Source organism: Oncorhynchus mykiss, chromosome 1, assembly GCF_057628025.1.
Source record: "Oncorhynchus mykiss isolate SJ-2025 chromosome 1, ASM5762802v1, whole genome shotgun sequence".
NCBI classification, from domain to species: domain Eukaryota; kingdom Metazoa; phylum Chordata; class Actinopteri; order Salmoniformes; family Salmonidae; genus Oncorhynchus; species Oncorhynchus mykiss.
The window spans coordinates 53340738-53366833 of record NC_143022.1 but is presented as its reverse complement, the minus strand read 5'-3'; the positions used below and the strand labels follow the sequence as shown (position 1 = coordinate 53366833).

General features: G+C 43.4%; 1 protein-coding gene across 8 annotated transcripts in view; it reads right to left on the bottom strand.

The window, feature by feature from the left end:
- Nucleotides 1-26096, bottom strand: part of LOC110524569 (anoctamin-1) — a 66407-nt gene that overhangs the window by 26862 nt on the left and 13449 nt on the right. For 4 of the 8 annotated variants that reach the window (XM_036979574.2, XM_036979590.2, XM_036979582.2 and 1 more), the window contains exons 1-11: nt 25362-25613; nt 23029-23376; nt 12234-12332; nt 11825-11976; nt 10263-10317; nt 10051-10102; nt 9606-9661; nt 8281-8322; nt 3609-3673; nt 3211-3345; nt 1284-1444 (exon numbers count right to left, since the gene is read on the bottom strand). In XM_036979574.2, the coding sequence (XP_036835469.1) occupies nt 1284-1444; nt 3211-3345; nt 3609-3673; nt 8281-8322; nt 9606-9661; nt 10051-10102; nt 10263-10317; nt 11825-11976; nt 12234-12332; nt 23029-23376; nt 25362-25475 (1279 nt within the window). In that variant the 5' untranslated portion in view covers nt 25476-25613. Of the gene's footprint in view, nt 1-1283; nt 1445-3210; nt 3346-3608; nt 3674-8280; nt 8323-9605; nt 9662-10050; nt 10103-10262; nt 10318-11824; nt 11977-12233; nt 12333-23028; nt 23377-25361; nt 25614-26096 lie in introns of those variants that run through there. The other 4 variants (XM_036979578.2, XM_090233587.1, XM_090233575.1 and 1 more) reach the window with 1 other exon arrangement.

The following is a 26096-nucleotide window of genomic DNA, read 5'->3' as shown; positions in this document are numbered from 1 at the left end:
TGTGCTCACGATATTGACTCTGACAACAGAGGCAGGGAGGGCATACAGACAATTATTTAAAAATATGCATCATTTATTTGACTTCAGTTGGCCTGAAACTCCCTTCAGAATGGCACCTTTTAATCCTAGTAGACCGGTAATGCCCTACGTCCTACTTCCAACAGCGAGGGACCCCAGTTGCATCACTCTTTCCCTAGTTGAACAACAACGAGACACAACATACTGTACTACTTGAATCGTGTACTGTGCTCTATCCTACAAAGCCTCATCCACGCCTGTCACATCACCGCCAGATGATAACACCCAGTAGTGAAAATAACACACACAAATAAATCCCAGGGCTGTACCTGTGCCCTCATACAGTGCTCCAGTCTATTGCTTCCTCCCTTCAGTCTCAGGCCACACAGGCCCAGTGTTACTGTGACACTGAACAGAGCACAGGAATGCATCACCAAAGAGTCCGTTTTTTAAAGTGAATGTGGTTTAATTCACTTCAGCAAGACACTATACAGTCTAGTCTACAGGGCTTAGTGTTGCTTGGACAGCCATAGAGGAAAGAGCCCGGAAGGAGCGAAAGAAAGAGAGAATAGTGGATGCAGATGGTCGGAAAATGAACGGAAGAAAGAAAGAAAGAAGACAACCCGGGAGACTAAACATCTGGAAGAAGAAAATAGATGGAGCTGAGAAAAAGGAGTCCTATTGTTTCGAGGGGTCCTGTGTGGCTCAGTCGCTACCGACGCCAAGGCCGTAGGTTCATTTCCTGCAGGGATCACATACACACACTAAAAACATATGCACTGTGCTGTCAGTCGCAGGTGGGAAGCCGTACAGAGGAAATAGTCTGTCTAACTGTGCCCTCTAAGCACACAACTATCTCCATGTTTGAACACTTTGGATAAACACATCTGCTAAGTGGCCTATCTCATTTTAATTTTTTTTTTTTTTTTTACAAAAGTTGAGATGCACTTTGGATAAAAAGGAACTGTCTAGCTAAGTCCGGAACTGTTACATTTTAGTATCATCTTGTCCAAGCAAGAACGGCCCATTGGGCAATAGCCTATTTCCTGTTTTTGTAGTGTGCGGCAGCTTGATGTACAAGTCCACCCCATGGGCAGGATGCTAGTCTATCGCTGGGCTTCACAGTACTGTCCGAGTGGTTGATTATTGAGTATTTATCCCTGTTAAATAAATCCTACAGACACAGACAGTGTCCTACAATCCTACAGACAGAAATAAAGTTGTGCTGTTCTGTTATGTGGTGTGGACGAGCCTCAGCCTCTTACCCCAGAGGGCCATGAAGATGGAGAAGAAGACGGTGGCAGGGTTGTCAAAAAGGTGGCTGGCCCGGGCTGTCCCGCAGGCTTCCTTCAGTTTCCAGTAGTTACAGGCTCTGTCACACAGCGGGCACATGGTGATGTTGTTCCTGGGGTGGCAGATCTCCATGCTGTAAAGAGGGAAGATGGTAGGAAGGAGGTGTAGAGGGAGGGGGGGGGTAGACAAACAGTCAGCCCTCTTCATCTCACTACCACCAGTGTTATTAGGCCAGCCTGTCAAGCCAGTGTTTCCCCTATATTCCTTTAGCAGCTGTGGCCCGTCACTGCTAAATTGTTGCCGCCAATCCCCCAAAAAATGTATTTGTATTCTGCAGAGATGCTCTTTTAAATGAATAGTGCGTGATTTTGGCAGAATGGATACTCATGGACACAGTTTATGTCTCTACATGCAGTTCAAAGGAAGTAGCTAACTAGCATTAGTGCAATTGCTAATTAGCACAATGACAGCTATTAGCTGTTCCTGTTGACTTCCAGTCATTGCGCTAACTTTAGTTAGCGATGGTCCTCGAAAACTACCTTGAACATCCTCAAACCGCACACAGAGACATACAAATGGTCTCCATGAGTTCATATGCCTTTGGGTAAGTAATAAAATAGCTCAATTGCCAAAATCTTGCATTATCCCTTTAAGATTATATTTAACATTATCTCTTGCGTTATCCCTTTAAGATCAGTGACAAGTTACATCATATATTTGTAACAAACAGAGCACAGTGCAGTGGCACGCGGTAGTTATATTTCAGATGGTGTCAACATACAGTAATTCAATTTTTGTGCATTTTGGAGTAGAATGTCTTTAAAACAATATCACCAGAAGTGACCTTCTCATAGTCGTTCTACAACATCCAAAAAAAAACTCCCTCGCTACCTTGTCCACCAAAGCTGAAAGAAATCCTAGGAGAACCACTGCAAGCTATAGGGACTTTTGACTTCTATAGATCTAATATACAGTATTATAATATTATAGTGAGTATTGAATAAATCATCGTAAATGTGGTGAATGTACACCTGCCCAGAGTTCGCTGAACCGACTATTGATGAAAATATTTACACAATAATGTCAGGGATCTGGATTGTGTAGTTTAGCTGGCTCTAGTCTCACGAGCCAGGCTCTCAACACAGTAGAATGCTGGAGCTCGAGGCTAAGTCTAAGTATGTTCAGTTCCTGTGAACTCCAGTGGCAGAGAATTGAGACACAGAGAGCAGTGTCGAACTATCCTGACTGAGACGAGAGACGTTAGCCAGGGGTGAAGCTTCAGCTCGCCTTGTCGTCTATTCTAACATCAACCAGATGTTGGTCGTTAGAAATCACCCCTTCTGTCTCCGGAGGAACACGTTTCCTTGTTTCCTTTTTATTGTTCTGGACTGCCAAACCAAGACTAAGCTTAAGGCAGCAGGCAGTAGGAAGTGACCTGGTCTATCTTGTCAATGCGTTATTAAACTGCATTATTTATGCTAGCAGGAAGTGAAGATGATTGAATACAAATCGTTTACATGTCTGTTTGTTCCATCTTTGGCCAAGGCTTCAAGTTGAGCACTTGTCAGTTACCATGGCACAGTTCCTCTCTACTGTGTGTCACCATCCCACTGTTTACCACTCTACAGCCTACAGCTGTCTGTCTGTCACAATATTTGAAGCGATTCAATTGGATGTCTGATTAGGACGTGAGGTCATACCTCTACTTGAGCTATGTCTCCGGAGGACACTTTATGGGCTTTCCATTTGGTTTCAATGGTTCTTGGCCCCTTGCACACAGTGAACGAATTGTGTGTATCGTAACCTCACGTAGACATGCCCTATGATTCTATCTGCTAGAACCTGTGACTATTTCCTTGGTTTTCTGACAAGCTGTGTATGGGGCCTTATGTTGCTAACCTGGGAATGTTGTTGTCTACAGTGGCACAGCCGTACAGGAACACGATGACTCCCACTAGAGAAGCAGGGATCAGCATCTGGGTGTACAGCCCCAGCCAAGCAAAGTACAGCCCTATCTTCTCCCCAAAGTACTTCCTGCATGGGAAGAACAGAACAATCTCAGCTTTTGGATAGAATAGAACACGTATAAAGGACTTCCTGCATGATAAACAACACGCTGCATTAGAAAGTAAGGTCCAACACTTTCTCCATTCCGACTTTTTATATATTTTTTACATGTAGATAAAAACATATTGTGACGTTTTGATCTGAACAGACATTAACCAGGCAGAGATTGAGGAAGAACAGAGCAATCTAAGCTTTCAAGATCCGGTTCAGAATTTGAAACTTTAACTCACCTCACTAGCCCGATAGGCTGGTATTTGTAAAATACACTGTAACTCGCCCACTCCTCATACAAGAGCTGAAACAAAGAACAACGTGATGGATTACTTTGAAACCATCACATGCATTAGAGGGTCCACACTCAAAAGAGAGTTTAAAAGTTTTTTTTTTTTTTTGCTTGATCTCTTCATTCAAGCAGTAAACAAGTGTAGAGGAAATGTTTTGGCTGTTAGTCTCCCGTCAGAGATATTGCTTTCAAACCAACATGCATTCACTTCAATCTTTCAGCATTAGACCCCTCTTCCCTATGACTCTCACTGACAAGTATATCCGTCTCAGCTCTAAGCATGATTGCTGGAGAGAGTGTGTGAGAACTGTGAATGGGTCTTTTGACTTCTGAGGGCTAACATGAGCTGCAGTTAGAGACCCGCGGGCCAAAGGGTGAGAGATGGTGCGAGAGCGTGAAAGGCGTTTGAAGCCAGCTCCTTTTTCTTCCTTCAACTGACAACAGATGACAGGGGGGACGAATAGAGAGACAGTGCTACCGTGGTAAAGTACAGATGAGTGAGGTTGTTAAGGGGGAGGTGGGAGTTGGGAGGGCTCAAGGAGTAGGCGAGACAGAGAGGGGGAGGGGTGAGGTGGTGAGGAATAGGGTGGAGAGACTGGGAGTAGGGAACGTTGTGACTGGTGGAGTTGGAACACAGTCTACACTATTGGGGGTTGGGGACACAGGCTGTGTTCCTTCCATCAAACACAGTTACTGTGTGTTACAGTCCTCCCTCTCCTCTCCATGACACCACTGTGTCTCTGATCAACACCCTTCATGCTGGTGTTTCGCTGAGTGACTGCTTTTGTCAAGTGCTAGAGTAGAACTGTGAAGCTGAACATCCTAGCGCAACAATGTCCTTATCTACTACTGAAAGACTGATTTATTTTTGACTCCGTCACTTCTCATTCATCTTCGTCTAATTCATAATCTCGTCTAGCCTCTTATGTATCCTTGATCATTTTATCAACCCCCCAAAAAATAATGGTTCTCTTGAAGTAAATCTGAGAGGCTGTCTTTAGAGTAAAGAAGACATGCTCTGTTTCTCTCTTTCTCAGCCCCCCCCCCCCCCCTCACCAAAAAAGTGTTAAACAAATCTAAATAGATTTTATATTTGAGATTCTTTTAAATAGCCACCCTTTGCTTTGATGACAGCTTTGCACACTCTTGGCATTCTTTCAAACAGTTTCACCTGGAATGCTTTTCCAACAGTCTTGAAGGAGTCCCACATAAGCTGAGCACTTGTTGGCTGCTTTTCCTTCACTCTGCAGTCCGACTCATCCCAAACCATCTCAATTTGGTTGACGTCGGGGGATTGTGGAGGCCATGTCATCTGATGCAGCACTCCATCACTCTTCTTCTTGGTAAAATATCCATTAAACAGCCTGGAGGTGTGTTGGGTCATTGTCCTTTTGAAAAACAAATGATAGTCCCACTAAGCCCAAACCAGATGGTATGGCGTATCGCTGCAGAATGCTGTGGTAGCCATGCTGGTTAAGTGTGTCTTGAATTCTAAATAAATCACACACAGTGTCACCAGCAAAGCGCCCCCACATGCTTTACGTTGGGAAATACACATGCGGAGATCATCCGTTCACCCACACCGCATCTCACAAAGACACGACTGCTGGAACCAAAATCTCCAATTTGGACTCCAGACCAAAGGACAAATTTCCACCGGTTTAATGTACATTGCTCATGTTTCTTGGCCCAAGCAAGTCTCTTCTCCTTATTGGTGCCCTTTAGTAGTGGTTTCTTTGCAGCAATTCAACCATGAAGGCCTGATTCACACAGTCTCCTCTGAACAGTTGATGTTGAAATGTGTCTGTTACTTGAACTCTGTGAAGCATTTATTTCGGCTGCAATTTCTGAGGCTGGTAACTCTAATGAACTTGTCCTCTGCAGCAGAGGTAACTCATAGCACTTTTACCAAATAAGGCTATCTCCTGTATGGCCAGCCCTACCTTGTCACAACACAACTGATTGGCTCAAACGCATTAAGAAGGAAATAAATAAATTAAATGAACTTTTAAAAAGGCACGCCTGTTCATTTAAATGCATTCCAGGTGACTGCCTCGTGAAGCTGGTTGAGAGAACGCCAAGAGTGTGCAAAGCTGTCATCAAGGCGAAAGGTGGCTATTTGAAGAATCTCAAAGTGTATATTCCCTCATGGACGAGGCCCCCTGGTATCGGGTTGTGCCTGGGCGGGTCACATAGTGGATCTCACAGCCATGCAGACATCAGTAAGTGATCTGTGTGTGTGCGACCCAGTTTTTAAGTTTTAGAACACACAAACATTCCTTCTAACACTCCCGCCCCCAACACCTCAGTGTCACTATGGGTGAGGCAAGGTACTCTGAAACCAAGCCATCATATCATATTTATACCACATTCAGACAATACATGTAGAGATAATCCAACTAATGAAGAAAACAATGAGTAGCCTCAGGGTCTCTCTCTCTTTCTCTCTATCTCAGTGATGTGTCATTCTCTTGCTGGGTCAAGTGCCACTGTACCAGAAACCAGTGTAAAATTTTAGGAGGTAGAGAGAAAGGGAGGGAGAAGAGATTGAATTAAGGAGAGAGAGAGTGAGTCGAATTGAGAAAGGGAGAGAGAGAGAGAGGCTTCCATCAGGCCACACATTAAATGCTGATTGGTGGAGTCCTCCCATCTCCACAGAGGAACTCTGGAGCTCTGTCAGAGGCTAGTGCTCAGATGTTGACAGTTCTCTGATGTGGACAGAGAAGTGTGGTGACGCACGCTTGGTGCCAGGGCTTTGTTTTCCTCCCCTTGCTCCTCTCGTCTCCTCTGCCTCGGGTACAACATGCTGAGGTTGGCTGGGCCATGCCAGTGGCAGTGCAGGCTCAGAGTGTTGGAACTGTCCCCTCCTGATGTCCTGCCAGTGTCACAAGAGGGTGATGAGGCCGTTCTTTCTCTCTCCCTTTCTCCCCTCTACAGTCAGGGTCTCTCTGTCTCTCCACCCTCCACCCTTAACAGGCAGGGTTTCCACCACAACCATCCTACTGAAATACTGCAGAGGCCACATCAACATAACACACGAGACTTTTCTCTCCACAACGTCTAGTTAATCAACAGGCTACAGACAGGCAGCTTTCTTCTCTTGTTTTGTCACCACTCAAAACTACCCTCCTCCTCCCCCCTCTTCCCCCTCTCATTTCTGAGAGACACTTATCCTTTGTGAACTATATTATGCGTGCATTGATTTTATCAGCGTGATTATGCTAGCTATAAGAGTGTAAACAGTTGGATAGTTAGACACATTTTTGGTTATCGTGGGGATGGGACAGATGGTGGTGGTGATAAGTGATGAAACATGAAAAGGCATCTGGCTGAGGATGTGGCAGCACACACACACACACACACACATGCACGCACACACGCACACACTAGGAGCTATGTAGATTCCCTCTGTTGCCAAGCTGAGCTTATTGTAATCGTTCCCAGGGGGAGAAAGATAAGAGACTTTGAGACGTCTGCATTCAGAGAGAATTCCTCAATTACATGTCGTTATTCTCTTTTTCAATGATGGGGATGCCAAGGATCCTCCTTTTAGCACTCAACAGATGGCCCATACAGCACCACACCACCATTAATACGCACAGCAGCCTAGCTAAACAGCAATGAAGATGCTGGATATTTCCTACTTTTCATGTTGTTTTAACTCATTTATAGGCAGAATTATGCCTTTTTGCTTTCTTATGTTTTAGGGCATCATAAATGCCCTTTACCAGATTGGTAAAGACAAAGCACTCTTCTTGACTAGCCAATTTCCAGACCTCAAAGCACGGTCCAGACCTCAATTCCATACGACATCTGAGGTGTAAACTCAAGGACGTAGCCCATTAAAGAACAGAGGACCAAAAAATATGAAGGTGCTGAAGAACAGGAATGTCTGTTGGAAAGCCAAACAAACCTTTGAGTCTGCTCTAAACTAAAACTGGGTTCAAATACTATTTAAAAAAAAAAACGTTTATATATTTTATCTGTGCCTCTGTTCCAAATCCACTATACATATTTATATTCCAGTCAATGTTGTTATACTAAGCTGAGCGTTTCATATTTCAGATGCAATTGGAGTTGCAAAGTTAGAGTCTGATGGCACTGGCACCTACTGTACATCGCTTATAACGCTCATATTGGCGGCCATCTTAGGTTGTACCGGTACGTCAGCTCAATTGCCAAGTATCACAGAATCAACACTGAAACAGAAACATGTTCATGGCAAGTTGCTATAGATGAAATTGGTCAAAACAACTGTTAAAAACATTTTGAAAAACATGCAAAAAGTAATATTTTTTAAATATCAAATTTGACTATAAATGTTGAACATTTTCAAATATGTGCTTATTTTGGGGGGATTAAAACCAATAATTTATGTAACCAAAGTGTCTCTTTTACAATCATGACCAATTTGGGATAAAAACATATTTTTTAAAGACCCATGTTGGCACTTTTAAGAAAAAAACATGTTGGCGCTTTTAGGTTTTCACAAACACACACAGCTGTACTCCAATTGATTGTCGCAGCAGCAGAAACACGGCTGCAGTGTGGTATATTAACATCAGTGTCTCCTTAAAAAAAAAGTATTAGTTCAGTGTGGTCATGTTTATGTCACTCACCTTCCTATCATTGGGCTCCACGTTTTCACCATCCACATCTCCCTGCAAAACAAATGAAACAGAGTTATGTCTCTGTCTTGTGATTCGTCCAGACTAGGGTCACTGACATCTTGACGAAGATGAGCAAATCATTCAAAATAATGAGCCATATTGTATGCTCCAAAAAAAAAAAAAAAGGGAAATCATATTATGTTAAACTAATACTAATAATTTCTCAGAGAAAGAGATTTTATTTAACAAGTAATAATTGTGTATCTCTAAAAGGTAGTGGTCAAAATTGACACCCCTAAAGAATCTTATACATAAAGTAGTCAAACGTGTAGTATTTGGTCCCATATTCCCAGTATGTAATGACTCTACAAACTTGTTGGACGCATTTGCAGTTCATTCGTTTTTGTTGTGTTTCAGATTAGAAAGTTAAAGGTCAAAGAAGGTCAAAGGTCAAAGATCACACCCCCAAGACATGCTAAACTCCCTTTTTATTGGTAATAGTGAGAGGTTCGCATTTCTTGGGGATCTTTGACCCTTTCTCACTCATCATTATTCACGATTAATTCAGGATTAGCGGTAATCATGGTAGCATTCACATTAATGTGAAGTGTTTAAAAACATATTCTATTCTTATTTATGATAAAAGTGACTCCAAAATGACACAATACATTATTACCCATTCATTTCTATTGGACACAAAATAATCTGAAACTCAATGAAAAAGAACTGCAAATGCATTCAACAAGTTTGTAGAGTCACAAGCTGTAGTCATTGCATGCTAGGAATATGGGACCAAATACAACATTTGGACTACTTTATTTATAAGAATCTTTAGGGGTGTCAATAAGTTTGACCGTTAGCATTTTGAGATAAAAAAAAAATGTAAAAACGTATTAAACAAAATATATTTCTCTGAGAAATTGTATTAGTATAATTTTTTCGTACAATATTGCTCAGTATTTGAATAATTTATTTTATACAGTCATTTTTGCTCATCTTTATCAAGGGTGTCAATAATGTCGGACTCCACTGTACCTCAATTTACTGCAAGCCTAGGCCTGTAACGCATGACCTATTTGACTGGACTCAACAACACCTATTAAAATATTAAGAATCATATCCATAGACAGTCAAGTTGGAAGTTAAATGTATCGTATAGTCAGCACTCAAGAGTTGAATTGACTGCTGATGTCTCAAAAGTCATTAAAACAGCAACACATGTGATGTCCAGGTGGTTGGGAATAACATAATACTGCAAAAAGACACATTTCAGATACAAATTGTACAATCTAGTTTTATTGTAAACACACATGCTGATTGCAATGAGTACTCACATCATGTAGCGGATAGGCAGCTGTGTAGACTCCACTACCTAGCAGGCTGGTGATCCCTACAGGCAGAAAAAAAAACCTGTTTCAAATCCAAATGAAATAGCAGGTCATTCTGTTGATCTTTAGTCACTGCTTTTGGCATATCCAAGTACATGAACAAATGCCCTTAAAAGGGGTTGCACCTCGGGTACTAGTGACAACTCAGAGGTACCATTTCAGTCTAAAGGACCATTTGAGAATCAGCATTTTGTTCAGGCATATAGGTTCTAAAACACACACACACACGCAAGGAACAGACTATTGTCTACATTCTGCATACTTACTGCGTTCTTGTGCATGATACATATGTACTACATAAGCACAGATATAACACTCCAACTAACCAGTGACAGGAGAACCCCTCCTAGATGACGGGTATATAAAAACAAGGCAGACTGTTATGACTTACCCATACTATACTTAGCCTTTGTGCATTTTGTACGTTTCAATACTTCAAAAACCTGATAAGATAAGAAGTGAAGAATAAGTGAATACAGAACAGCACATTCCTATTACGTTTCCCCTCAATACACTGAGAACATCTAACCAACGGTCATTATGACTGCAGTCTAGAGTCTACTGTAATGGAGGATTTGGCCGACACAATGAAGAAACACTTACTATTGAAGCTCTTGTTTTACTGTCAAAGAAGGAGTCTCTGTCTGATAAATCAAACCTGTTACAGAAAACGCACAGAGACCGTTGTGTTAACTGGGGACATACAGGCAGTTGGTCTTTGTAGTCATATACCCACATTATAAAGAGAGACACTCTTTCCTACTGTTGTACCAGCACACAATAAAGACCTTCCCAGAAGTGCTTTACACACAGACTGGAATGAAACCAATTATAGAGAGGATGTCAGTGGTTAGGCACCCCGGACAAAGCCTGGTCCCAGATCTCTTCCTACTGTCTTGCCAACTCCCATGGCTATTGTCACGCGACGTGGAGTTGGCAAGACCGCAGCAACAGATCTGGGACCAGGCTTGCACATCCAGGGACTAGAGGGCCTAAAGGTCTTTAAAGGTCTTGCAGACCTGTAATAGATAACCCATGGGAGATTGTTTTGGTTAGCATAGGTACAGCTACACCAGATGAACAGAGAGCATGGATGGAATAGGATAGACTCCAGCATTAAGCCAGCAGCTCGAGATAGACTCCCACCCAATCTCTAGACAAAACAAATCAACAACAAACGCAGGCAGAAATAACCCTGTTTATAGCTTATGCCCTTAGACAAATACTGTTGTGTGTTGTTTGAGTAAGAGTAAAAGCTGACAAGACCTTTTTTTTTAAACTTTTTTTTTTACATTAAACAAAACATCAACATCATGTTTATTTGACTTCTGCTTCTGGGCTAGATCATGTGTGAGCTGGTATGTCTGTCCTTCCTGGTAATTCTTTCCTGGAAGAGTTACAGAATAATGGGTTCAATTTCAGCTCTCAGTAGAGTAACTCCATCTTTTCAGGAAATTGTTTACCATACCATATCTTCACGTTTATTGTCATTTGGCAGACACTCTTATCCAGAGCGATTTACAGGAGCAATTAGGGCGAAGTGCCTTGCTCAAGACCACATCAACAGATTTTTCCCCTAGTCAGCTCTGGGATTCAACCTAGCAACCATTCGGTTACTGACCCGACGCTCCTAACTGCTAGGCTACTATTTCTAACTAGCCTTTTTGTTTTTTTGCTCTTCCTAAACTGTGTCACAGTTAATATTGATAGTCTCTCGTTGTTCAAGCCCTCAAACCTTCAGGCCTTTAGCTATTTTTCTGTTCGGCCTTCAGTGTGTGGCAATAGGTATGCCACATGTTATACCATATGCTGCTACAGTGGTCCATTTGAGGAAGTTGATGAAATGCTCATTAAACACAGATGGATAGGAGCGGCCATTAGGGCTTTAGAGAACAATCTTGTATATATAATCGTGATACTTATATACTCACGTTTACAAGCCTTCAGCTGTTTCTCTTGCCTGTCCTTCGATGTGTGCCAACAGGCATATGCCACCACATGCCATACCATATGCCACTACACGTATACATTAAAAGTGCATTAAATGTCCTTGAAACCAAGATGGATTGGAGCAGGAATCGAAGTCCATATGTTACCGTACATGTACACAGTCTATACAGCCTTGTACATTGCATATCACCATAAGACATACAGTGTAAACTCACAAGTGTTGTTTTTCTCTGGAAAACGCGTAGGAGAGATGCTTAACGTGTTGTCCCCTGTTCTCTTCCACGTTGGGGTGAAGTGGTTCAGTGGCTTTGTTTACCAATGTGTTGATCTTCGCCCCAACACCACTGCACTGCTTCACTTCATATACCTAGAAGAAAACCACCAGGAGTTTAACCAGGGCACTATAGAACGGATCATCGGTGATGACAATGACTAGCAGGAAGTCTGTGTCTGAAAAGGTTACTAGTTGTCAAAGCCTCGCTTCCTCAGTCCTCGTTTCCTCTGATTCCTCGTCTCCCTCTCAAAGCTCATTGGAGGAGCAGGTCCAAAGGAGAAAAACGAGGACGGAGGAAGCAAGGACTTGACAGCTGGTAACCTTTACATGTCATTCAACAGTTGACATACTTTTTTCGTGGGCATCTTGAGCTTCATAAACTCTGCCTCTCGACAGAGCACATGCCATGGAGCGTGGATCTTCACAAAACCCACACCTGGAGTTTTAGTCTGAAATAAACAGAGCGGATTCATTTCATAAAATCAAAGTTTATTTTTGAAACAATACATTGTAAGTTTAAGGTTTGTTAAGAGCAAATATATCTGAGTGTCCAACACTTTGCCCATATGGCCCTTTCTATGCTAGACCAACAAACAGTACATGACATGGAGACATGGATAAACATCAGAGGGAAATAAGGTGACCGAATTAAATAATTAAAGAAATGCATGCATTTATCTCGTGCCATTAAGGAAAGCAATACATTCATCTGGATAACAGTTGGGTAAACAATAAACGGGACTCTCCAAACAAATCCCTCCTCCTCTACAGTAACTTCAATCAAAACAACGTCTGGGAACGGAAGGCTACTTACGCGAGACACAGAGGGAAAGACACCATGGGAAATCACGAGAGAAATATGCTACCATTCTTTAGAAACACATCATCATTATCATTACAAACAAGTCTCTCAACGTAAGCATTTCAATTTGATTTAATTTATTTCACCATTGTACATTTACAATGACGACCTGTCAGGGAGCGATCGCAGCACGTCGAGCACACAACGACAAAATAAAAGTAAAAAGTAGTACCAACACAAATATTATTTCGCAGTGTGTCTGTTCATGAACATCCACACAGGAGGGATTCACTGTGAAGACTTCGATGCTGCTGTCACTCAGTTACCCAGTTATGACCCACAGGATATCATGGTTAGTTAGTTGTTTATTTACATGGAATCAGTGGTTACTGAGATGATCTTTCATGGTACAGCACAGAATATCTGATTCAATGTGCAACTCCTCCTGTGACAAGGCAACCATCACCAGCAGCAGGGAATGGCCTTTAACTTTGATCTCAAATTCTAAACAACCAACTCTAACAGGCTTTCTCAGTTTATATAGTCTCCAATAGAGCTGCGACAAGCATCGTTAGCAACAAGGGACGCATAATCATAAAACAAAACACAGTCTCTTACTTGGATCTCGAACTCTGGAACCACTGACTGTCTTAACAGCTTTGTCACTTCTTAAGATGTCTTTCCCTTCCATTTCAGAGCCAGCATTTTGTTTTTGGTTGTGATACAGATCATCGGTCTTTGTATAACGTCTTGTCAAAGTACCTTGGACTTGACGTGCCTCTGTGCTGTGTTCTGCACGTCAAAACACAGATGTCACACTATCCAAAACATGAGGAATTGACATTTCCTACAACTCAAGACATGGTGGAGTCGTTGCTATCAAAAGGCTGTATGTCTGTGAGTAATCGGACCGAGAATGATTTTGGAATGCAACAACTAGTCTGTGAGACTGCATTATGTCTCCTGTTCCCACCATCACATAGCAAAACATACAGACCCCTCCTGGACAAAATTAGAGCTTTTGATAGAGCCAGTCTTGGATCAAAATGTAGTTGTGTATAGATAGGATCTTAATTTGATCAATTTTGTTGCCGAGACTTACCCTGCGAACCTAAAGGGGTTCTTTGGCTGTCCTCATAGGAGAACCCTTTGAAGAACCCTTTTTGGTTCCAGGTAAAAACCTTTTTGGGTCCCATGTGGAACCCTTTCCACAGAGGGTTATACATGGAACCCAAAAGGTTTCAACCTGGAAACAAAAATGGTTCTCCATGGAACCAAAAATTGTTCTCCTATGGGGACAACAGAAGAACCCTGTTGGAACTCTTTCTTTCTAAAAATGTAGCATATTAGCAGTATTACACTTTTCATGCAACCTCATTTTGACCTGCTAATAGCCTAAGCACCAATCAAGCAACATTATGGATTAAAATCCTGTTGCTGCAGGATTATTTTGCTGCTACAATACAGACCAAATGAAAATCCTACAACTGACCTTATTAAAGGTTTGTGGAGGAGCAATCGTGTGTGTGTACAGTACCCCTTAACAAGTGATGTGCCAGCTGAGAACAAGTTCTAATTTACAACTGTGACCTGGCCAAGATAAAGCAAAACAGTGCAACAAAAACACCACAGAGAGACACATGGGATAAACAAACATGCAGTTAATAACACAATAGAAAAATCTATGTACAGTGTGTGCAAATGTAGTAAGATGTAGTAAGATTAGGGAGGTAAGGCAATAAATAGGTCATAGTGGCGAAATAACATTGTAGGATTTCTAATGAATTTTTTTGCAGATTATGGTGGAAAATAAGTATTTGGTCAATAACAAAAGTTTCTCAATACTTTGTTATATACCCTTTGTTGGCAATGACAGAGGTCAAACGTTTTCTGTAAGTCTTCACAAGGTTTTCACACACGGTTGCTGGTATTTTGGCCCATTCCTGCATGCAGATCTCCTCTAGAGCAGTGATGTTTTGGGGCTGTTGCTGGGCAACACAGACTTTCAACTCCCTCCAAAGATTTTCTATGGGGTTGAGATCTGGAGACTGGCTAGGCCACTCCAGGACCTTGAAATGCTTCTTACGAAGCCACTCCTTCGTTGCCCAGGCGGTGTGTTTGGGATCATTGTCATGCTGAAAGACCCAGCCACGTTTCATCTTCAATGCCCTTGCTGATGGAAGGAGGTTTTCACTCAAAATCTCACGATACATGGCCCCATTCATTCTTTCCTTTACACGGATCAGTCGTCCTGGTCCCTTTGCAGAAAAACAGCCCCAAAGCATGATGTTTCCACCCCCATGCTTCACAGTAGGTATGGTGTTCTTTGGATGCAACTCAGCATTCTTTGTCCTCCAAAAACGACGAGTTGAGTTTTTACCAAAAAGTTATATTTTGGTTTCATCTGAACATATGACATTCTCCCAATCTTCTTCTGGATCATCCAAATGCTCTGTAGCAAACTTCAGACGGGCCTGGACATGTACTGGCTTAAGCAGGGGGACACGTCTGGCACTGCAGGATTTGAGTCCCTGGCGGCGTAGTGTGTTACTGATAGTAGGCTTTGTTACTTTGGTCCCAGCTCTCTGCAGGTCATTCACTAGGTCCCCCCGTGTGGTTCTGGGATTTTTGCTCACCGTTCTTGTGATCATTTTGACCCCACAGGGTGAGATCTTACGTGGAGTCCCAGATCGAGGGAGATTATCAGTGGTCTTGGATGTCTTCCATTTCCTAATAATTGCTCCCACAGTTGATTTCTTCAAACCAAGCTGCTTACCTATTGCAGATTCAGTCTTCCCAGCCTGGTGCAGGTCTACAATTTTATTTCTGGTGTCCTTTGACAGCTCTTTGGTCTTGGCCATAGTGGAGTTTGGAGTGTGACTGTTTGAGGTTGTGGACAGGTGTCTGTTATACTGATAACAAGTTCAAACAGGTGCCATTAATACAGGTAACGAGTGGAGGACAGAGGAGCCTCTTAAAGAAGTTACAGGTCTGTGAGAGCCAGAAATCTTACTTGTTTGTAGGTGTCCTTATTTTCCACCATAATTTGCAAATAAATTCATTAAAAATCCTACAATGTGATTTTCTGGATTTTTTTTTCTCATTTTGTCTGTCATAGTTGAAGTGCACCTATAATGAAAAGTACAGGCCTCTCTCATCTTTTTAAGTGGGAGAACTTGCACAATTGGTGGCTGACTAAATACTTTTTTGCCCCACTGTAGATGTGCAGATGATGATGTGCACGTAGAGATACTGGGGTGCAAAAGAGCAACAACAAAAAATAACAATATGAGGATGAGGTGTGCTATTTACAGATGGGCTGTGTACAGGTACAGTGATTGGTAAGCTGCTCTGACAGCTGATGCTTAAAGTTAGAGAGGGAGATATAAGTCTCCAGCTTCAGTGATTTTTACAATTCGTCCGTTGTTGGCAGCAGAGAACTGGAAGGAACGGCGGCCAAAGTAGGTGTTGGCTTTGGGGATGACCAGTGAAATATACCTGCTGGAGCTCGTGCTATGGGTGGGTGATGCTATGAGGCTTGACCTAGCAAAGACTTATAGATGACCTGGAGCCAGTGGGTTTGGCGACGAATATTTAGCGAGGGCCAGCCAACAAGAGCATACAGGTCGCAGTGGTGGGTAGTATATGGTGCTTTGGTGACATAACAGATGGCACTGTGATAGACTGCAATCAATTTGCTGAGTAGAGTGTTGGAGGCAATTTTGTAAATGACATTGACGAAGTCAAGGATCGGTAGGATAATTTTACGAGGGTATGTTTGGCAGCATGAGTGAAGGAGGCTTTGTTGCGAAATAGATTCTAGATTTAATTTTGGATTGGAGATGCTTAATGGGAGTCTGGAAGGAGAGTTCGCAGTCTAACCAGACACCTAGTTTTTTGCATTTGTCCAAATATTCTAAGTCAGAACCGTCCAGAGTAGTGATGCTAGTCGGGCGGGCGGGTCGGTTGAAGAGCATGCAGGCAGCAATCGGTGAAAGAGCATGCATTTAGTTTTACTAGCATTTAAGAGCAGTTGGAGGCCACAGAAGGAGTATTGTATGGCAATGAAGCTCGTTTGGAGGTTAGTTAACACAGTGTCCAAAGAAGGGCCATATGTATACAGAATGGTGTCGTCCGTGTAGAGGTGGATCAGAGAATCTTCAGCAGCAAGAGCAACATCATTGATATATACAGAGAAAAGTCGGACCGAGAATTGAACCCTGTGGCACTGCCAGAGGTCTGGACAACAGGCCCTCCGATTTGACACACTGAACTCTATCTGAGAAGTAGTTGGTGAACCAGGCGAGGCAGTCATTTGTGAAATCAAAGCTATTGAGTCAGCCGATAAGAATGCAGTGTTTGACAGAGTCGAAAGCCTTGGCCAGGTCGATGAAGACGGCTGCACAGTACTGTCTTTTATAGATGGCGGCTATGATATCATTTAGGACCTTGAGCGTGGCTGAGGTGCATCCATGACCAGCTCGGGGGGCTTGGGAAAGTTGCTGCGGAGGGTGTAGAGCTGTTGGCCAGAACACTCCTTCTGTGGCCTCCAACTGTTCTTAAATACTAGTAAAACTAATTATCGTAGATTTATCGGTGGTGACAGTGTTTCCTAGCCTCAGTGCAGTGGGCAGCTGGGAGGAGGTGCTCTTATTCTCCATGGACTTTACAGTGTCCCAAAACTTTCTGGAATTAGTGCTACAGGATGCAAGGATGCATTTCTGTTTGAAAAAGCTAGCCTTAGCTTTCCTAACTGACTGTGTATATTGGTTCCTGACTTCCCTGAAAAGTTGCATACTGTTCAATGCTAATTCAGCACGCCACAGGATCTTCTAATACTGGTCAAGGGCAGCCAAGTCTGGAGTGAACCAAGGGCTATATCTGTTCTTAGTTCAACATTTTTTGAATGGGGCATGCTTATTTAAGATGGTGAGGAAGGCTCTTTTAAAGAAAAAACAGGCATCATCTACTGATGGGATGAGGTCAATATCCTTCCAGGATACCCTTGCCAGGTCGATTAGAAAGGCCTGCTCGCTGAGGTGTTTTAGAGAGCGTTTGACAGTGATGAGGGGTGGTCATTTGACCGCGGACCCATTACGGACACAGGCAATGAGGCAGTGATCGCTGAGATCCTGGTTGAAGACAGCAGAGGTGTATTTAGAGGGCAAGTTGGTCAGGATGATATCTATGAGGGTTCCCATGTTTACGGATATAGGGTTGTACCTGGTAGGTTCCTTGATAATTTGGGTGAGATTGAGGGCATCTAGCTTAGATTGTAGGATGGCCGGAGTGTTAAGCATTTCCCAGTTTAGGTCACCTAACAGTATGAACTCTGAAGATAGATGGGGGGAAATCAATTCACATATGGTGTCCAGGGCACAGCTGGGGGCTGAGGGGGTCTATAACAAGTGGCAACAGTGAGAGACCTATTTTTGGAAGGATTTTCAAAAGTAGAAGCTCAAACTGTTTGGGCATAGACCTGGATAGTATGACAGAACTCTGCAGGCTATCTCTGCAGTAGATTGCAACTCCGCCCCCTTTGGCAGTTCCATCTTGTCGGGAAATGTTATATTTAGGGATGGACATTTCAGTATTATTGGTGGCCTTCCTAATCCACGATTCAGACATGGCTAGGACATCCGGGTTGGCGGAGTGTGCTAAAGCAGTAAATAAAACAATCTTAGGGAGGAGGCTTCTGATGTTAACATGCATGAAACCGAGGCTTTTACGGTTACAGAAGTCAAGAAATGAGAGCACCTGGGGAATGAGTGTAGTGCTGGGGGATACAGGGTCTGGGTTAACCTCTACATCACCAGAGGAACAGAGGAGGAGTAGGATAAGGGTACGGCTAAAGGCTATAAGAATTGGTCATCTAGTGGGTAGGGAACAGAGAATAAAAGGAGCAGGTTTCTGGGCATGGTAGAATATATTCAGGGCATAATGTACAGACAAGGGTATGGTAGGATGTGAGTACAGTGGAGGTAAACCTAGGCATTGAGTGACGATGAGAGAGGTTGTGTCTCTGGAGGCACCAGTTAAGGCAGGTGAGGTCTCCGCATGTGTGGGGGGTGGGAAAAAAGAGCTATCTAAGGCATGTTGAGCGGGACTGGGGGCCCTACAGTGAAATAAAACAATAATAACTAACCGAAACAGCAGTAGATAAGGCATATTGACATTAGGGAGAGGCATGTGTAGCCGAGTGATCATAGCGTCCTAATGAACAGCAATAGGTGAGACAGGGAGCCGTATGATAGTCGCTACTACACTAGGTGAGCGGGAGACACGGCGTTCAGAAATCTAGCGGGCCGGGGATAGCAGATGGGTCTTCGGCGACATCGCAATGAAAAGTCCTTTTGAAACCTCATTGGACGATTACATCGGCAGACCAGTCGTAATGGATCGGCGGGGCTCCATGTCGGCAATAAAGGGTCCAGGCCAATTGGCAAAAGAGGTATTGCAGCCCAAGAATTAGCTGGTATGCCTCTTCGGCTAGCCGGGAGATGAGCCTAGCTTGAGACTAGCTCAAGGCTAACTGGTGCTTGCTTCGGGACAGAGGCGTTAGCCAGCAAATAGCCACTCAGTTGAAGCTAGCTAGCTGCGATGATCCTGTGTAATGGTCCAGAGCTTGCGGCAGGAATCCATTGATGCAGTAGAGAAAAGCAGTCCGATATGCTCTGGGTTGATATTGCGCTGTGCAGACTGGCAGGTATTGACCGAGCTAAAGCTGGCTGGTGTCCGAGCTAACGGAGAAGACCACTAGCAGTGGCTAACTGAGTATAAAAATAGCAGATCCTTACAACATTGGGTCAGGCAGGTTGCATGAAAGTATATTCAGTTCGACTATTTACAAGGGACAAGACAAACACGCGTCCGACTGCTACGCCATCTTGGAATTCATGTTAAATGAAACATGAAATAAATGTTTCAACAAGTAATGAGTTTAGGCCTGCGGCTCTGAAAGACGTCCAATCAGGTATTATGTAGTCTTGCGCTGCCAGATATCACCCTGCATTCTCGTTCAAGGAGTCTGAGAAACATTCTGGAGCGGTTGTGGTCAGATTTAGGTAATGGGTTTCCAGAAGTTTCCATCACTGTTTCAGTCTCAAACATTCACACTCCTCCACATCCCGTTACCACCTCCGCTTCCTCCCTTCCCACTGCAGTCCCATCCCAGTATTAGATCCACTAAGTGTCTTCTATATACAGATAAGTTTAAGTCAACAGCACTTTAATGATCTATAATACTTAGGGCGCCTGTTTTAATCAACTAACTCCACAATGGACGGTCGATGAGAGGAAACGATAAAAAACCTAAACATTACTCCCTTCTCTCCACTCCACTAACATGATAAGAAAGAGATTATTCAGTATGTTTTCCCCCACAGAGAACACAAACAGTTGTAATAACAGCGGTATCTATGAGGGAATAAGCTTCAGTACTAGAATGGTTGCTTTAATGCAATTTGGGGACAAAATGGAAATTATAACCGGATGGTTTATAGATGAATCACAATTCATCTTGGCACCCAGAACCAATTCTCGAAGTGTACACTGCCTGTCACAAAGTCCCAAAGAACACTTGGCATACGACATACGTCTCTTTTTCTCACACACTTACTTTAATGATATCAATAGGACATCAAGCTTTTGAGAAATGTGCCCATTGTAAGTGTGAGAGTGTGTGAGAGTGTGTGAGAATGTGCAGGAGTGTATGTACAGTCAAGGTATTCTGTGTTATCTTCTAGCTGGCATTGCCACATTGCTTGTCTGGAGTGTGTGTATGTGTGTGTGTGCTTGTCTGGAGTGTGTGTATGTGTGTGTGTGCTTGTCTGGAGTGTGCTTGTGTGTGTGTGTGTGTGTGTGTGTGTGTGTGTGTGTGTGTGTGTGTCTGCATGGGCGTGCATGGGCATGGTGTGATCCTTCCACTGGACCATCCCTATCCTGCCCTGCCCTCTCCTGCCCTGCCCTGTCTGGTAAAGAGATCCACCATGGCAGCTGTCATCTTGCCATCATCAGCACTCGGACCAACTTGATAGTCTCAGATTACTGAGACTTCACCCTCATGTCCTTCTTACTCTCTATTACAGATTACAGTTGGTCAACACACCACAAGCACACTGAAGGCTATCACTAGAAGTGCACAGGGTTTTCCCTTTTTCATTCACTCTCACTCTCTAGTCCAAAACGTTGATTTGATGTGATCCTGATCAGTGATTTTGATTTCAAAATGCATTGGCTTTGAATGAAGAAAAATAAGATTACATTGAAATTACTGATGTAATGTTGAAAGGATTTTGAAGTCCATAATGGCATTTTCAAAGACAGCCAAACATTGTCAGGTGTGAGAAACAGAACCCTCTTCAGAAAACAGACTGATGATGCAGTTGGTTCTGTGATGCGGTTCTAAATAAATCCAACAAACAAACCAATGACAGCAGCCAGACAGGTTGACGCAGTTAACCCACCCCCCTGCTAGTCCAGCTAGCCTTCTATAGGCCGGTTTCAGCTGGTGCTGTGCCAAACTACAATGTATATTTTGTGTAATGTTGCATGGTGGGGACAAAAATAACCCTGATCCACCAGCCTCCTGGAAAACTCTAGAGGGGCAACAGTATTGTACGTGATGTTCTCCCCTCTTCCCTAAGCTAACGCTCAGCTAACACTAGCTAATGCTAGACCTGGCCGGACATACAGTATATCACAAAAGTGAGTACACCCCTCACATTTTTTGTAAATATTTGAGTATATCTTTTCATGTGACAACACTGAAGAAATGACACTTTGCTACAATGTAAAGTAGTGAGTGTACAGCTTGTATAACAGTGTAAATTTGCTGTCCCCTCAAAATAACTCAACACACAGCCATTAATGTCTAAATCGCTGCCAACAAAAGTGAGTACACACCTAAGTGAAAATGTCCAAATTGGGCCCACAGTGTCAATATTTTGGGTGGCCACCATCATTTTCCAGCACTGCCTTAACCCTCTTGGGCATGGAGCTCACCAGAGCTTCACAGGTTGCCACTGGAGTCCTCTTCCACTCCTCCATGACGACATCACGGAGCTGGTGGATGTTAGAGACCTTGCACTCCTCCACCTTCCGTTTGAGGATGCCCCACAGATGCTCAATAGGGTTTAGATCTGGAGACATGCTTGGCCAGTCCATCACCTTAACCCTCAGCTTCTTTAGCAAGGCAGTGGTCGTCTTGGAGGTGTGTTTGGGGTCGTTATCATGTTGGAATACTGCCCTGCGGCCCAGTCTCCGAAGGGAGGGGGTCATGCTCTGCTTCAGTATGTCACAGTACATGTTGGCATTCATGGTTCCCTCAATGAACTGTAGCTCCCCAGTGCCGGCAGCACTCATGCAGCCCCAGACCATGACACTCCCACCACCATGCTTGACTGGAGGCAAGACACACTTGTCTTTGTACTCCTCACCTGGTTGCCGCCACACACGCTTGACACCATCTGAACCAAATAAGTTTATCTTGGTCTCATCAGACCACAGGACATGGTTCCAGTAATCCATGTCCTTAGTCTGCTTGTCTTCAGCAAACTGTTTGCGGGCTTTCTTGTGTATCATCTTTAGAAGAGGCTTCCTTCTGGGACGACAGCCATGCAGACCAATTTGATGCAGTGTACGGCGTATGGTCCCACCCCTTCAACCTTTGCAGCAATGCTGGCAGCACTCATACGTCTATTTCCCAAAGACAACCTCTGGATATGACGCTGAGCACGTGCACTCAACTTCTTTGGTCGACCATGGTCTTGGCCACCATGCTGCAGCTCAATTTCAGGGTCTTGGCAATCTTCTTATAGCCCAGGCCATCTTTATGTAGAGCAACAATTATTTTTTTCAGATCCTCAGAGAGTTCTTTGCCATGAGGTGCCATGTTGAACTTCCAGTGACCAGTCAGTATGAGGGAGTGTGAGAGCGATGACACCAAATTTAACACACCTGCTCCCCATTCACACCTGAGACCTTGTAACAGTAACGAGTCACATGACACCGGGGAGGGAAAATGACTAATTGGGCCCAATTTGGACATTTTCACTTAGGTGTGTACTCACTTTTGTTGGCAGCAATTTAGAGATGAATGGCTGTGTGTTGAGTTATTTTGAGGGGACAGCAAATTTACACTGTTATACAAGCTGTACACTCACTTCTTTACATTGTAGCAAAGTGCCATTTCTTCAGTGTTGTCACATGAAAAGATATACTCAAATATTTACAGAAATGTGAGGGGTGTACTCACTTTTGTGATATACTGTAGCTAATAATATCAGGTGGGTTTGAGGCTGTAAAAAAGAAGAGAACAGAGAAGCCATAGAGAAGCAACTCACATCCTCATCCTTCTCCAGCTCCAGGCCCATATCCCTCAGGTTGCCCTCAAACTCTTCCCGGCGGTAGCGCTTGTCGTCCTCGTGGTAGTCCATGCTGTGGTCCTGAGAGGCCACCTCCGGGTCACCTCTGGGCTGCGGGGGCGGGGGTCGTCCCAGCCTGGCCGTCCCGCGGCGGAGGCTCCGTGTGAAGGCATTGTCGGTGAAGCGGGAGGACTGTCTGTTAGAGCGGGAGCTGCTGGGCTTTTTGATGTGGTAGGTGAGGATGTAGTCCACACGCCTCTCTCCATCCTGGAAGTATAGGCCGTGCTGGCATTGGGTGTTCTCCTCGGGTGTCAGGGAGTTCAGGAGCTGTGGAGAGAGGGGAGGGCTGTGCATTAGAGAGGGGAGGGCTGTGCATTAGAGAGGACTAGTTGCCTACCTGAACCATGTTCATGTGTGTGTGCTGTGAAGCTTTTGCCATTCGACTGGTCAGTGAGCCAGTTAGATTACAGGGGTCAAGTTGGGAGAGTCACCTAGTCCCAAAAGGGTTCCTGTGGATTTCTGGTTCCCCTTGGGAGAAGTGACCACTTAGTGACTTTGAACCTGAATGCTGATTTGCAAGGCAAGCACTATTGAGAATTATTCAGTAAACAACAAGTTATTAAACAAAATTGTGTCCAACAAAAGGCTAGTGTTGCTACTATGTATGTGTGCATACAAACGATTAACCAAACACACCTGATTCTTTATTTCATGATATATCATTCAATTATATGAATGGCATCTATAGGTATGATATTATAATTTCTTATTGTACAAACTTTGCTGAACATCAAACACAACAATTTTTTATACGGTAGATCATTCAAATCCCTGTGATTTCTCTACTCTTTCTAAGTTTGTTGACATCCACCTGAATATCTGGTGTCACAATTCTAACTAGGTTCATCACATACGCATATGTTTGATCCGGTCAGAGTTGGACATTTCCATGGAGTTTTCAGAGGGATCGACTCCAAAACTCATTGCTTATTCCTGATCTGCTGGCCTTTTATTGTATCAATAGTTGGTATTATCGTTGGAGACATCCAACAGTCTCATCTCTCAAACATCTGTAGCTATTCAAAGACAGAAAATACATTTGTTTTGGTAGACTGATGAAGAACCGCACATACCGGTATTCTGTGAGCCACTATCAATATAGTATTATTTACCTTAAAGGCAGTTGTACGAGGCACCTTCAAGACACCCTTGAACTGTTTTATTTCGGGTAAGAGTGCCAAAATGGTTGATGATTGTTTTTTGTGTGTGTGTAGACGTGGGTGTTTGGATGTTTGGGTGCAGACAAGACGACATGCTAGGCATATGCTGATGGTCTTGAGAGGTCTGGATTGGTTGGGTCCAGCTGACTACAAGCTGCTGTTCACAGTGTCCAGCCCATTGACCATACCAACATACTTCAAATTGTGTGACTTATCAGTTAGAATAATATTGTTCAATATTCCTGCGAACTATTTTAATAGAACAGACTGACCCCACTGATTCTCTATTTTTAATCACAATATTTAAAAAGTGGATTGTGGCCCGCCCCACATACACAATCATTTTGACCTAATTTGACAATTCCACATTCTACCCTCACATGACAGCAAGGAAAACTGAATACACTGTTCCATGTGTACCACTGGTTGAGAAGGTTTCAGGATCCACTCGCTACTAGCCGAACGTTATGTGTAAAACTGGAAACACATGGTCACAGACCGCAACAATGATAAGGGAGTTGAAAAAGAGTGATGCGTGATGACGTTATCGGATATATACATTTCACTCATTTCACACACACCCCTCTCTTATATAGTACAAGTCTTCACAGGGCTTCATGTGTAATGTGGAACGAGACAGACGTGAAAAAGTGTCAGACGTGTGCGGTAGATACTTGTTCTGTAATTCGGCTACGTGATCCTTTTCTCTCTGCAAGCTGGCAAACCAGGTCAAGCCATCTCTCAACTATATTGAGATTAAACAATCCTAGCACAACAGTTACTAAAAAGGGATTCACAACCGACAAAATGAATGTATTCATTACTTGACCAAGTTGAAGTGGAAACCTCATTTCCACAAAACAATCATACGTCTGACTTCCACCTACAGTATTATTTTCCAGCAAATCAAAGTTTCAAATCATAAGCAAAGTGAAATACCTGCCAAATGAATCTTCACTCTAAAAACCAAATACCAAACTACGACAAAGCAGCAGTCCCCCTGAGATAGTTCGTCTCAGTCTCTACTGAAGCACTAGTACGTTAACACGTGATGTAAATCCACACATGCTGTATCTTCGTCATTCCACTCACTTGAAATTTGCCATGAAAAACCACATCCTTTAAGAAGTGCCTGGGCTTGCTAGATGTGTCTGCTGAGTTATGAAGCAGTGAAGTCCCTGAGCTCTCTGGTGTTTCTTCTGCCATCTTCCCATCACTAGACGAGCGCCACCGCTGACTACTGCTATTAAACAGAGCTCTCTCTCTCTCTTTCCCTCGCTCTCTCGTTCTCTCTCCAGCTTTCTCTGTCACCGTCCACAGGGGTGAACAAGCCCAACGTCTCTCTGCTACAAGACCCACTACTTGTTACTTGAGAAGAGTCTGAGACGCCAAGTAGCTAATATTAGCCTTGATCTGAAAGCGACAAGGTGCCCTCTCCTATCTCAATCCCTCATTACATATAAAAGCCATACCAGATATTCAGCATTATTTCAGGGGCTGCTAATCATTCGGAGGTCAAGGTTAAGCCACAATACATTTAAATATAAACTGGGTGGTTTAAGCCCTGAATGGCTGTATGACAAAACATGTATTTTTACTGCTCTAATTACGCTGGTAACCAGTTTACAATAGCAATAAGGCACCTTGGAGGTTAGGGATATATGGCTAATATTAGCACGGCTAAGGGCTGTATCCAGGCACTCTGCATTGCGTCTGCCTAAGAACAGCCCATAGCCGTGGTATATTGGCCACATACCACACCCCTTCGGGCTATATTGCTTGATTAGAACGTAAACATTGGCCCAACCCAGAGGTGACTCCACAGGT